The 13,271-nt window shown below is 42.9% G+C and overlaps 2 protein-coding genes across 6 annotated transcripts in view; both read left to right on the top strand.

The window, feature by feature from the left end:
• The window catches only part of cdk14 (cyclin dependent kinase 14), a 233,986-nt gene extending 230,056 nt beyond the window's left edge, over positions 1–3,930 (top strand). For all 5 annotated transcript variants that reach the window (XM_026184457.2, XM_026184458.2, XM_026184459.2 and 2 more), the window contains one exon: positions 373–3,930. The gene's annotated coding sequence lies outside the window, so the exon portion shown is untranslated. The remainder of the gene's footprint in view (positions 1–372) is intronic.
• A 3,961-nt stretch (positions 3,931–7,891) lies between these two features.
• Positions 7,892–12,940, top strand: fzd1 (frizzled class receptor 1). Its single transcript, XM_026185193.2, has one exon. The coding sequence runs from the start codon at positions 8,254–8,256 to the stop codon at positions 9,910–9,912; it is 1,659 nt and encodes a 552-aa protein (XP_026040978.1). The 5' UTR covers positions 7,892–8,253; the 3' UTR covers positions 9,913–12,940.
• The last annotated feature ends 331 nt before the right edge of the window (positions 12,941–13,271 follow it).

The raw sequence follows: 13,271 nt of genomic DNA, 5'->3' as shown, positions 1-13,271 counted from the left end.
TCAGGTAACACTTTCCCCTGTGCTCTATAAAAGTTTATGAAAACAACACCTTGAAATCTGACCTCGAGAAACTTGTTGCTGATCCAGCAGGCTTGTGAGTATGACGTGCCTTAGAGCAGGTTTACCACGTGGTTTACAAGTCAAAAGCATATGAGATGGAGCCCACTCCTGTTTGACATGACCAGCTTCAAAACACCAACACAGCCATGGCAAACACTCAGAGCTTAGAAAATTGTGAAAATATTTGCTATGCTAACAACTTTGGCAACTAGCTGCTGAAAAGCATATAAAACATGTGATATGGTTACTTTTACATTGTCGGCGCTCTGGAGTCCATCGCTAACAGACGTTGTCGTCTCTGTCTCTTTTCAGGTGGCTGTTGTGGAAAAGAAAAGACGAAGAGAGACGCTGACATTGAGGATCCAGAGACACGAAAGAGCCCCAGTTCTCTTTATTTATTACCTTCACGATATGTGTGTGTGTGTGCGCGCGGGTGTGGCTGTGCATCAGGAAGAGGACGAGCATAGAGCATGTGTGCATTCTGATCGGTACCTAAGATTTAAGGCTATCATTTGCAAATTTTGTTTACTTTTTATAAGGTTCCAATAATTCATATATCATTGTCTAAGTATAAACAAAAGGACTTCACTCTTGGTACATATTGTGTTTTGTGTTTGTAACTAGCCTCCTATTTAAGAATGTATATTTGTATGTATGATATACTCATCTAGAAACTATATAATGGACAGTTTTAATATTGCTTCATCTCATCACCACTATACTGCTCGTGCCATTAAATCCATGCACACGAGCATCTCTGAAACAGAAGTAATGCAGTCACTTCAAAGAAAACAACGAATGCTAAAGTTTTTCATTTCTGTTTATCTCTCATTTGTGGAATTATAGGAGAAAACCGTGATAATGACGTCATAATAATGACGCTATAATAATGACGTCATAATAATGACGCTATAATAATGACGCTATAATAATGACGCTATAATAATGACGTCATAATAATGACGCTATAATAATGACGTCATAATAATGACGATCTCAGAGGGCTTTCAGGTAGCCTACTCTGGCAGCCATATTGGAGGTCCTCGGTTCTTTTGTAGCTTAAACTGCACCTGCTTTAAAGCTTTAATTTATTAGTTAATGGACTCACAACAAAGTAGCTAACAGCTTCAAACCCCATGTAAATACTAACACTCAAATCTGGTAGGTAATAGTAGATAAGACTCTTTGTCAGATGTTCGTCATGCTGTGTGGGTTCATGTTACAGGCTTACTTTGGTAGTTCTGACCAGGATTTTCATCACTTCTCTGAATATTCATCTCACAGTACTGCAACAGGGTAAAACTGCTTTTACATGAAAGGACACGGTTGAAAGAAGAAGGAGATTATCATGGACCAGTGCTTAGACTGAAGTACGTATGAGTTTTGGGAGCTTTTCAGCTCCAGTCCACTGTTCCTGTGACCTACCAAGGCTTTTATCTGCATACTTGACCCCAGGTTGTTCAAATAGACACAAATTTGACATCAGATGCCCTACCTGACACATTTATTCCTGACACTAGGAAAACTCCAGCTGTGACTCCTTGATGCTGAATTTGTGGCTCTTCTGAGTCTCAAACTGCAGAGCTGAGGCAAATGTGTTAACCACTACACAATGGTGTAAAAACCACTCGGCCAAATGTCACGAACCCAGAATTTGAACCAAAGACCATAAAATAACCTTTAATATTTGATGTGGACCAACATTTGGCTGATGCTCATTCGTTTCCATGACCTCACTGCAGTCTCTCCTGCTACACTGGTTTGCAGCTGTTTATCTGGACAAACCAACTAATGGAGGAAAACAGCATTAATGAGAATTACCTTTGGCTGGTTTCTCTGAACACAGTCCAGGTTTGTGCACTTTTAAACATAAACCTGCCTATTGCTGAAGCTCTGACAAATCTATTTTTATTTGTATCATATTATCAGAGTTCAAAAAAGGACACTAATGAGCATGTGCAGAGGTAACAGCGAGCAGCTGAGATGAAAAGGCCTTAGTATGCGTCAGCTCGTACTGCCGACGTTTGGCTTCTCTCTTTTGAATTGAATCCAAGTAAGACATGGATTCTTGTATTTGCAATAAAAAGCTGGTGTTATTATGGGTGACCTGTTGTATGTAATTGCACTTTGAAATGTGTATGTGAGTAATATTCACTCAGAATCCTCGAGAGTAAAGGCCAAAACTCCCAAAGTAAGGCCCCATTTGTAGGAAAATTCTAGCGGTTTGATATTTCCGTGGACCTCCACGATGGAACCAGATGGAACTGATTGTGTTTCGCACCTTGAAAAGTCTCTCTCGTCCAAACGATCTCTGCGGACGATTTTGACAGTGTACACAACTCTACGGGGACGGCACCAACCGGTGTGCGCATAGACGCAATACTGTGTTTAACAACAGCTGGATAATGGAAATGCATGTGTGTGCTAGTGTGTGTGAGTGTATTAAACATGGGCAATAGCAAAGCACTGGTGCTTCCATCCATGTATATGAGCTAATGTAGAAAAGGCACAGGCAGCGTGGCCTGTTATCTGATCCTGCCCTCGACAATCCTCCTTTTCACTTTTACTGTTACTAACAAAGAATCTGCAATATCCTCTCGGACACAGACGATCTGAGTCACCGAGTTATTTTTAAGCTTCTACGTTACAGATCTGGAATTTCTTTTCTCTGAAAAATTTGAATGACTGATTTGTAGTGTGTGTGTGTGTGTGTGTGTGTGTGGAGTAGATACACATAGTAGGAGGTGGTGATTAACTCTGATCAGTCCCTATAACACCAACATGTGCTCTCAAGCAGAGACATTCCCAAACTGTGTGCCCGTGCTTTGGAACATTTTATGACACAGCGATGAAGGTGAGCTGTATGCTGTCATCTGCAAAGATCTTCTACTGGGTTTTTGTCTTTCTTTTGTTGTTTTGTGTGCAAATATCTGAATATTTCAGCTTAGATGTGTGGTGATGATGTGAAGTGCTACCGATACAATGGCTTCCTCTTTACCAGTCCGTTTGAAAGCGACTGAAACAATAATATTGGCCCTGCACTGTTGATTAGCCAAAAATCTGAAGCCATGGACGAATGGAAACCGTGGATGCTTCTAATGTGACTCCACAGCCTCTCAAACACACATAATAGAGATGTCTTGCCTGCCAGATTATTTCTTCACAGCCATCTAGACCTGGCATCTAGAAAACCCTGCAACCCCTACGTGCACTCTCTCGGCTGATTTTGCAGACTGTTTTCATGTCTTTCTTCCATACAGTGCTTACATAATTTAATAATCCCTCTTCTTTATGCCAACCATGTGGTGAACCAAAGCTCAGCTGTAGCTAGCATGAAGCTTTTCCAGTTGGCTACTTCAGTTATTACAGTACGTACGGCTGTGGGCCACTGGTTTGGAATGCCTGTGTTCTTCTGTTATGCACTGGCTTTGCCCTTAATGATTAATATATGAATATAAGTATATATATACCCTTGCTTTGCTCAAACCAGCCTTCCTCACAAATGTAAATATTGTCCCTTGGTTTTAACTTTTATTGCAGATAGGGGAGAACTCGTGGAAGTGCTGTACTCTGAGTTATCTCGCGGCTTTTCAGTGTCATCCCCGGGCTGTGATTGTGCGGCACGAAAAAAGGGGAGGCAAGGCGGTGGGTAATGCCAGTAAAGCAGCGTGACAGAGGAGGGTTAATACCATCGAGCTGTGCTAAGATTGCCCAGCCTCGCTTGGCTTTAAGGGATTGCAGGCAGTATTAGCAGCTGAATAATTATTTTTGCTATGTTTCTCCTTGTGTGCACACTTTCAGTGTGGCTCATATTCATTCATTCAGCCCAACCCCCACGCCCCAATGCTCTTCTTTTAGGCTCGAGAGCCTGGAGTCTTGTAAAAAACGTATATTTTTGAGTCCTGTGCAGGCAGAGTTCAAGCTCTGTTTTAACTTGAATGTGCTTCATATCTTTCACGTAGAGCCCAGTGAAGGAACGACTAGTCGGAATTGCACATTTAGCACTGTGACAGAGAAGAAAGAGAGATTGATAACGTAGTGCTTTTTCATCGTCGCTGGAGTGAAAAAGTGACGCTTCCACTATGTTTGTATACAGGGTTACAAGTGTCCCCTTAATGCTGTTAAAGAGACGTCATATATGACTGTACATATATGATGAGTATAAATATAAGGCATCTATTTTTGACAGTCTTTGTGGTGTGGGCAGAAGTCGTACGAATAGGAAAAACATATAGGTTGGAGCCAACGTGCATCCTCGCCGTGCTCAACGATGAGTCTGTGTTTGCAACTTTTTTCTGTAAAGCTTCTCTTCACGTTTGGATTTTTCTTTTTGTATGCTGCACTGAAAATACGTCATTTTCACAAGTGGTTTGGAAAACAGAAGTGTCAGTCACTTCATCCAGTGAAATATTATAGTATACAGTAGAGTAGCTGTTGCATTATTTGTTACGAGCTGTATGTAATGTTATTATGGAAGATGTAATGTCCTTCTGTAAATGTTGTTTAATGTTTTACCTGAAATAAAAATTTATTAATGCTTCAGATGCGTCTGTGGGTCACATATCATTTGTTCTTACGTTCACACAGAAAAGTTGACACGTGGTGTCTCTGCATACTTAAACACAGCCTAGTGCCGTGTCTCTTTAGAGTCTTTTGACCTTTTGGCCACACAGAAAAGTGACACTGATCAACCAATCAGTCAGTCACTTAGGCTAACATTATAATGTCCCAGAAATACTGAAGAACCAGCAGCAAAGCAGATATAAAGTTCACATCAAGTTCAACGAAGCAACAAAGTCTGCAAAGCATTTAGAGAGATAAAAACAAGAACTTCCTTGTGACTAGGAAAAGTTGGTGGTTGTCCAGTAGCTGGACTGAAGGTTTTTTTTGCTAGTTGCTTTGACCAACCTGTCCCCCAGAGGTCTGGTATGCAACCAGCCAATGGGCAACCATTTTCAGTCACAAAGCAACTGCACAGGTTAGAATCTAGGATCTATCTATGCCCCTCCCCAGCCTGGTGCTGTCGGAGGTTTCTTCCTGTTAAAAGGGAGTTTTTCCTTCCCACTGTCGCCAAAGTGCTGCTCATAGAGGGTCATATGATTGTTGGGTTTTTCTCTGTATGTATTATTGTAGGGTCTACCTTACAGTATAAAGCGCCTTGAGGTGACTGTTGTTGTGATTTGGTGCTGTATGAATAAAATAAAATGGAATTGAATAGATAAAAATCTGATTACTCAACATTACCTTCCTAAAACAGTACGTGTCTTATTCCATATATGTAGTTAATAACCAAAATTCTGAATTTTGATTTTCAAAGGAGGAACAGAGGACCGTGTGTGTTCCTCTTCTGATTACACCCAGTACTGTAAAGTATATGTTGTACAGAGAGAGAAAATAAAGCAGTCGCCTGTGCATGCGCAATTATTAGAGTATATTTAATGACCTTTTTTTAGCTGCTCTCAGCAAACACCATTTCCCACAAACCCTAAGCATTTGCAGGTCAATGCTGCAGAATTACTGTAATGACCAGTTTCTATCTTGAAAACAGTGTGTGTAATATCATCTGATTCATAATTACAACTGGGAATCTGGGACTTAATAGCACAGCTGGATTTGTAGTTATGAGCGTAGTTACAAATGTCACTGGGATTTTGAATGAGGTTTGAACAGAACCCAGAAGATCGTATTCCACTTTGGCTCTGTGCACGAGTGCAGTGCTAGAGCACTACTCTAACTTAAGATACAAAGCTAATTACATTGCAATGGTGGCTGCTTTAGTTAAAGTTAAATAAATGAATCCCCCAGGATAGATTTCATTTCATTGCAGATTTCCATGTAATAGCAACTGCCTGTGTCTCTCTAGTCTACAGCACATACAGTATAAAAACATATTAATATTGACATATTATTTCTCTAGACTTTCTACATCATCACTGGATAGTTTTCAACATTTCTGATATAGACTTTAGTGATACTGCTACAGATAGAGCTTTAAAATAAAAGACAAGCAGAACATCTGGTGACACAAGTCTGCGTGAAGCTCTCATCGCACTCTCAGTGCAGCCCAAGCAAGAAAATCTAGCATTCCTATGTCAGTGTGCATTTTACAGTGCTCGCTCCTCTCCTCCTGCTAACAGCCTGCAGTGCCAGATGGGAAACCTTTCTCTCATTTTGTCTGCGTTAAGGATCGTATGTATTTTTCCACCTTTAGCTAATTCCTCCCTCTTGTTCAGTAATAATCAAAGTCTTTGAGTAAATGCTGAGTATAAGAAGTTATGTCTGTGACTACAAACTGTCTGCATGTGGAACAACAATGCTGCACGCTCGATTTCAGGGCAGAAGAGTCCAACTTATTCCATTAACCCTACAGAAAAAGGAAGTGTTTTAGTTTTACAGGAGCAAATACAACATATTTATATATGTGTAATACATGAGGTGCATCAGGGAAAACAGTAGAGTAGAAAAATGAATGCATGAATTAATGCTTTTCATATTAGAGGGCAGTACAGACAAGCTGAAAACCCAATATGGACATGGAAGAAAATATACTTTCTTCTTCTTCTCTGTTTTAATCCAGTAGTTCTTAAACAACATCAGCAATCAAGCTCACTCTGAGGTTCAGCTGCCCTGAGGAATCAAAGTCCAGCACTCAGTCTCTAGTTTTACTCTTTTTTTGGGCTCCTGAGGTAAACATCTGTATTAGATGTCTTTGTTAGCTGTTTGTTCAAGGTTCAAGGCTCTTTATTATTTGTCACATGCATAGTTATACAAGTATAACACACAGTGAAATGTAGTCTGACACGCTCCTCGACATGTGCAAAAATTGGGGGGGGGGGGGGGGGGTGTAGAGGAAGAACATTATATATATATATATATATATATATATATATATATATATATATATATACACATATAGTATATACACTGGGTGAATGTGCAGTAGTAGCAGCAAGCAGGTGAATTCTGTACATTAATATGAATAGACATCTGACTATTTTACAGGATAGACAATATAATGTAATGGCTCTAAAACAAACAAACAAAAAACACTACAATTTGTTGTGACCTATACCACCACTGATACAGAGGAAGAGACAGGCTTGATCAGGTTAAGAGCCCCTATGAGCAAGTGCTTTGCAAGACATTGACCACAAACTGCTAAGGCATGTAAAGAGAGACTACAAGCAAACAAAGTAAAGAGGAAGGGAGCCAACACTCAGAAGGACACTTGATTCGGTCTTTTAATGTGTGCAGCGCTGTTCCAAAACGAACCCCTGCAATTTATGCAAACATGAGGAAAAATGCAGACCCTCCCTAACCTCCATCTCTTAGATCCTACAGAGAGAGAGAGAGAGGGAGAGAGAGAGGTATTAAGCTATTGAAGGTGACACGGATGTAGATAGGAAGTGCGTCAGTACAAAAGTATGTGTGCCAAAGTAGAAACCAGAGTTCAGCTACGTCTTTTTTTTTTTGCATCTATTAAAATATAAAGTACTTTAACCTCTATGTGTATTATATTCCTTTTATTTGGTACTTTTACTGTGCGTTTAATCTGCTCTCTAAATTATCGTAACTTAACCATTTCATTTTGAATGACTTTCTAGAGAAGGCTGCATATTCAAAAAAATGATAAAATGTAATAAATACAAAATCAGAACCAAAGGGGGATAAAGTCAAGATAATGAAATTTTTCCCATCCAGATTAAAATAGTCTGCGTATTAGTTTTTAAGCTCACAAAGCTGCTCAAGCTACAGTTGTATTAAAGGCTTTTATTGTGAAAGTTTATCGCGGAAGTAATAATGACTGGCGGTTAGCTTGGCTGCAGTGGCATTAGAGTGAGGGATCGCAGAACAGGTTTGAACGGCAGACTGACGCTGTGTCGGGCACGCTGCAGAGCGGAGCTGTCCTTGTCCTGGAGGATTAGAGTTCGGGCTTGGTTTTGGACTGGATTTCACCCGAGGAGGTCCGAGTTTGCGATTCACGAGTGTGGATGTTCTAACGCACTGCGCTGCTACCTCGGCGCGGCGACGAGAGGGAGGACGGACAGCCAGAATCCCGCGGCGAGAAGCGGCGCTTACCTCTGCGAGAAACGCCAACAAAGAGCGTTCAGGGAAGTAGCCTGCTGCCTGCTGAGGTAACGCAAGTTAGTTAAGCAACACGCAGAAAGTACGGCAGCGTCTGCATTCCTCAACATGGCTTACAACAGACTTCTCCGCTCGGCTTTGCTTTTTCTGTTTTTTATCCTGTTCCTGAACCTGGGGATTTTTCGAGTCAACGGCCAATACGGCGGCAGTGACCGAGGATTGTCTATACCGGAGCACGGATTCTGTCAGCCCATTTCCATCCCCCTGTGCACGGACATCGCCTACAATGAGACTATCATGCCGAACCTGCTGGGCCACACCAACCAGGAGGACGCGGGGCTGGAGGTCCACCAGTTCTACCCGTTGGTGAAAGTGCAGTGCTCCCCGGATTTAAAGTTCTTCCTGTGCTCCATGTATGCCCCCGTGTGCACGGTGCTGGAGAAGGCGCTGCCCCCGTGCCGCTCTCTGTGTGAGCGCGCGCGGCAGGGCTGCGAGGCGCTCATGAACAAGTTCGGCTTCCAGTGGCCCGACAGCCTCGCGTGCGATAGCTTTCCGGTCCACGGCGCGGGGGAGCTGTGCGTCGGCCAGAACATGTCGGACCACACGGAGCCCCAGCCCGGGCCCTACTCCACCGAGCGGCCACCTACTGACCCGGGGAACGGCCAGTTCAGATGCCCGGCCTCGCTCAGGGTGCCTCCCTACCTGAACTACCGCTTCCTCGGGCAGGAGAACTGCGCCGCGCCGTGCGAGCCGAAGAGATCCCACGGGATGATGTACTTCAGCGAGGAGGAGCTCAAATTCGCCCGCATATGGATCGGCATATGGTCAGTGCTGTGTTGCGCTTCCACTTTATTCACGGTGCTCACCTACCTGGTGGACATGAAGCGCTTCAGCTACCCAGAGAGACCCATCGTCTTCCTTTCTGGCTGCTACACCATGGTTTCCATCGCCTACATTGCTGGATTTTTACTGGAGGACAAGGTGGTTTGCAATGACAAGTTTGACAACGACATAAAGACTGTGGTGCAGGGCACCAAAAAGGAGGGCTGCACCATCCTCTTCATGATGCTGTACTTCTTCAGCATGGCCAGCTCGATCTGGTGGGTCATCCTGGCTCTCACCTGGTTCCTGGCAGCAGGAATGAAGTGGGGCCACGAAGCCATCGAGGCCAACTCTCAGTATTTCCACCTGGCGGCCTGGGCCGTTCCTGCCATCAAAACCATCACCATCCTGGCAGTAGGTCAGGTGGATGGAGACGTGCTGAGTGGGGTTTGCTTTGTGGGCATCAACAGCGTGGACGCCCTGCGCGGCTTTGTTCTGGCGCCCCTCTTCGTATACCTGTTTATCGGCACCTCCTTCCTTTTGGCCGGATTCGTGTCCCTGTTTCGAATCCGAACCATCATGAAGCACGACGGCACCAAGACGGAGAAGCTGGAGAAACTGATGGTGCGGATAGGCATCTTCAGCGTGCTCTACACCGTGCCGGCCACCATCGTCATCGCCTGCTACTTTTACGAGCAGGCCTTCAGAGAGCAGTGGGAGAGGACGTGGATCAGCCAGACGTGCAAGACGTACGCCGTGCCATGTCCGGCCCACAGCCACCCCAACATGAGCCCGGACTTCACCGTCTTCATGATCAAGTATCTCATGACGCTCATTGTTGGCATCACTTCTGGCTTCTGGATCTGGTCCGGAAAGACCCTTAACTCCTGGAGGAGGTTTTACACGAGACTGGCCAACAGTAAACAGGGCGAGACCACAGTGTAGTCGAACCTCACACAGACTGCTTTGTGACAAACTGAATGATAATCCTTCTTTTTATTCATTTTCTTGGACTCACAGGAGACACTCGCTCTGTTTTTTTAATGTACATATGCATTTGTGAGATTTTTGTAAGTATATATTTGTATTTAAAGATTTAAAAAAAGATTTTTTTGAAACACCTTTTTTCATACGTTGGACTTGATGGAATTTTACTTAATCATCACAAAGAGCCAGCCGATCATCAACAGTCCTGAGGTCTCATGACTTGTCTTACTGCAGACACCTTCTAGGAGTACTTTGTGTGTGTGTGTGTGTGTGTGTGTGTGTGTGTGTGTGTGTGTGTGTGTGTGTGTGTGATCGGTGAACTGCCTGTGAGCCCCAGGTCTATTCTAAGCAGAGTCTCGTGAAACCCAAGTGCTTCCTCGTGGCTCCCTCTCCCCCCGATTAACCAGCTGTAGTTTGTGTCTGTTGTACAGTGGAGCGAGCGGTGGCCCGGCTCTGGAGGGACGTGTCAGCATCCTGGGAACAAGAAGTGGTGTGCAAGGTTGTGAATGTGAGTCACTGTGGCAGATGGTTGTGGCCTGTAGCTCAGGCCCTTACATTCCTTTTCTAAATAAAGCGCAGGTAGTCATGCAAATGTAAAGGAACACACAAGTGGTTTTGCATGTATGTTACAATGCTGTCAGGCAAAACGCGAGATGAATTTCTCTCACGTTTTCCTGAAAACATGTTTCTTTTTAATGATCTGCCGTGATCACGATCTGCTTTTGTAATTCTGAACACTCTGACCTTCAGATTCCTGTTTGGTATTTTTGCGTGTAGTGCTGGGCGGCGCGACAGTGAGATTCAGTTTCAGGGTCGTCTCGGCGGGTCTTCATGTAGGGCTACAGCAGCTCGCTCTTCTGTCAGGAGTGTAAAACCCTAAACACACACACAAAACAGTCTATGTTGTCCTGTCGGTCCTTAAAGCAGAACAGCAAGTTTTACGTGAGATGTGTTTCCACTTTTTTATTTTTTCGTCCCTGTTTGTAACAAAATCAACATGTTGTGGGTCGTGAGCTTTAAGAAAGTCTGTTTGGACTTATTCTCCGAACTTTGTGGGGGAAATGATTCAGCCATCAGGAAAAACGCACTTACCTCAAGTCGCACATTATCCATGTCACTGTGTGTGGAGCAGCCCTGCCCACAGAGAAGAGACCAGGAAACACAGCAGATCCTCTCGTGGTCATCTTTGCTGTTTTTTGTTCTTTTCTTCATCCTCGCCCCGCCTCAGCTGCTCCTGACCGTACAGGCTGCACACAGCACCTCCACGCTGTTATGCTAACCTGCTAGCGTATCCCAGCATGCTGTTTGTCTGCGTGAAATTCTGAATTACAAATTAGTAACAAATTTGTTCAGTTGACCAGACTTTTCTCAATGAAAAAATCTGTCATGCATGACATTATGAACAGTGTAGCGCCCAGCACTATGTTCTGTTTTTCTGGCATGGTTGCTATGACGCAGACTGGCCCTTGTAATTTGATGCAACAGCAACACAACTTTGACCAAAGTGAACACAGACTCGGCCCTCACGCTGCACGAGCGCTGAAAGAAGCACAGTAACAATCTACAACAGTTCTATGTAGATCTACAACATGCAGAAATGCTGGTGTGTTCCTTCACTGCACACGTTCAAAGCAGCAGTAATGTCTGTTTAATAAAGATCTATTTTGAGAAATGCAGTTTTTAAAGAGAAAATGAAATACTGCTGCAGGTGTGTGTGTGTGTGTGTGTGTGTGTGTGTGTGTGTGTGTGTGTGTGTGTGTGTGTGTGTGTTGAAGCACATTTTTAACTTTGACTATTTTCTGACATTTAGTATTGTGTCTAATCTTTGGACGCCTTTGAGCCTTTATAGTTTGTTACACAACACGTCGAAAATGATTCCTGTTTGTTTGGTTTTGCATCAGAAATGTGTGATTGTGCTGGAATTTGTTATCAGGCAAGAACAAAAGATTCAAGTCAAAATTGAAAATTCCATTTTGAGAATTTGGAGATGAGATCCTTTAACTTTATGCAGTTAAAGGTATGAATTAGTGTTTCAAAGAGAATCTGCAGGTTAACAGAAATGAAAGTGATGACATAATTAAAAATAAGACGTTTAGATCTTTTAGGTCATAAGTAGCTTTTGAAACTGTTCAAGCTTGAATACTCGTCAGTAGTACGAGATCATTTTTAGTGGACGGTATAAAGTGAAACATGGGTTCAGTGTCGTGTTTCACAATAAAATAATAATAATTCTCCCCTTTATCAAAGTGTCTAAATGAGGAAACAAAATGAGTCTCCAGTACTACAAAGTACATTTAGATTTGAATCTACTTCTGTTTGCAAAATTCCTCGTGGCAGTTCTGATTTACATACAGATTTTAACATTTTTATTATATTTGACAAAGTAAAGAACCGACAGATTGTTTGTCCAGAAGGTTAAAGGTGTCCAGACTCAATCGCGGTGCTGTAAATGTCTGCAGTCAGCGATGAGAGCGGCTGTTTGCAATGCACATATCATACATTTTTGGAAGAGTTTTTTCACGTTCTGTACCTGGGGCTTGAACATGTCAGAAACTGTTGAAAGGGGGCTCGGGTTCATCTGCAGAGTAACCTGATCCCCGTGAACATAGCTGCACTGTGGGACTGAAGAGCAGCCAGCAGCTTGCATGTCTTCCACCGCAGGAGAAAGGAAGCCTTGTGCTGAAATGCAGAGCGGCTGCTGTCGGTGCAGCTCGGCTCTCTCACACACACACACACACACACACACACACACACACACACACACATTTCACGACTGTGTGTTCTTGTCAAACGCTCTTCCACACAGTGCTTCCGATTCATAATAATCCTTTTATTGTGTTGACGGCTCTACAATAGTCACTGCTTTGAAGTAATTTCCTTTGCATTTGCTATGAAGAGAACCTTTATATTTATAGAAAAAAATCATATATACGCTACGTTGATTGCTTTATGAGAATAAAAACAATGTCATCATTTCAACTGTCAAGCGTTTGTAAAATGTCTTCTTTTTTTTTGAATTGGTAAAGAAACTACAGAATATTCATGTGCTGTATTTGCTTTGAGAGAGTAACGGCTTTAAAGTCTTTCTCTCTGCTTTAGAACAATATCTTCTGGGTATGATCTAGTTCGTATGCTAGGATGATCATTTGTTCTTACAAGGATAAGAAGTTCGTCTCATAGTCCTTATTCGTCCAGCTCTTGTTCCAACATCCACAGAAAATGTATAAAAAGTCAAAAATGGCACGTTTTACATGCATTAGCAGCTACGGTGGGAAACTGAGATGTTCTGCTACATTATTGAAGCACGACAGCATTTT

Source organism: Astatotilapia calliptera, chromosome 11 (genome assembly GCF_964374335.1).
Source record: "Astatotilapia calliptera chromosome 11, fAstCal68.1, whole genome shotgun sequence".
Lineage (NCBI taxonomy): Eukaryota > Metazoa > Chordata > Actinopteri > Cichliformes > Cichlidae > Astatotilapia > Astatotilapia calliptera.
Note: the sequence above shows the minus strand (reverse complement) of the source record. Positions and strands in the feature narration are given on the sequence as shown.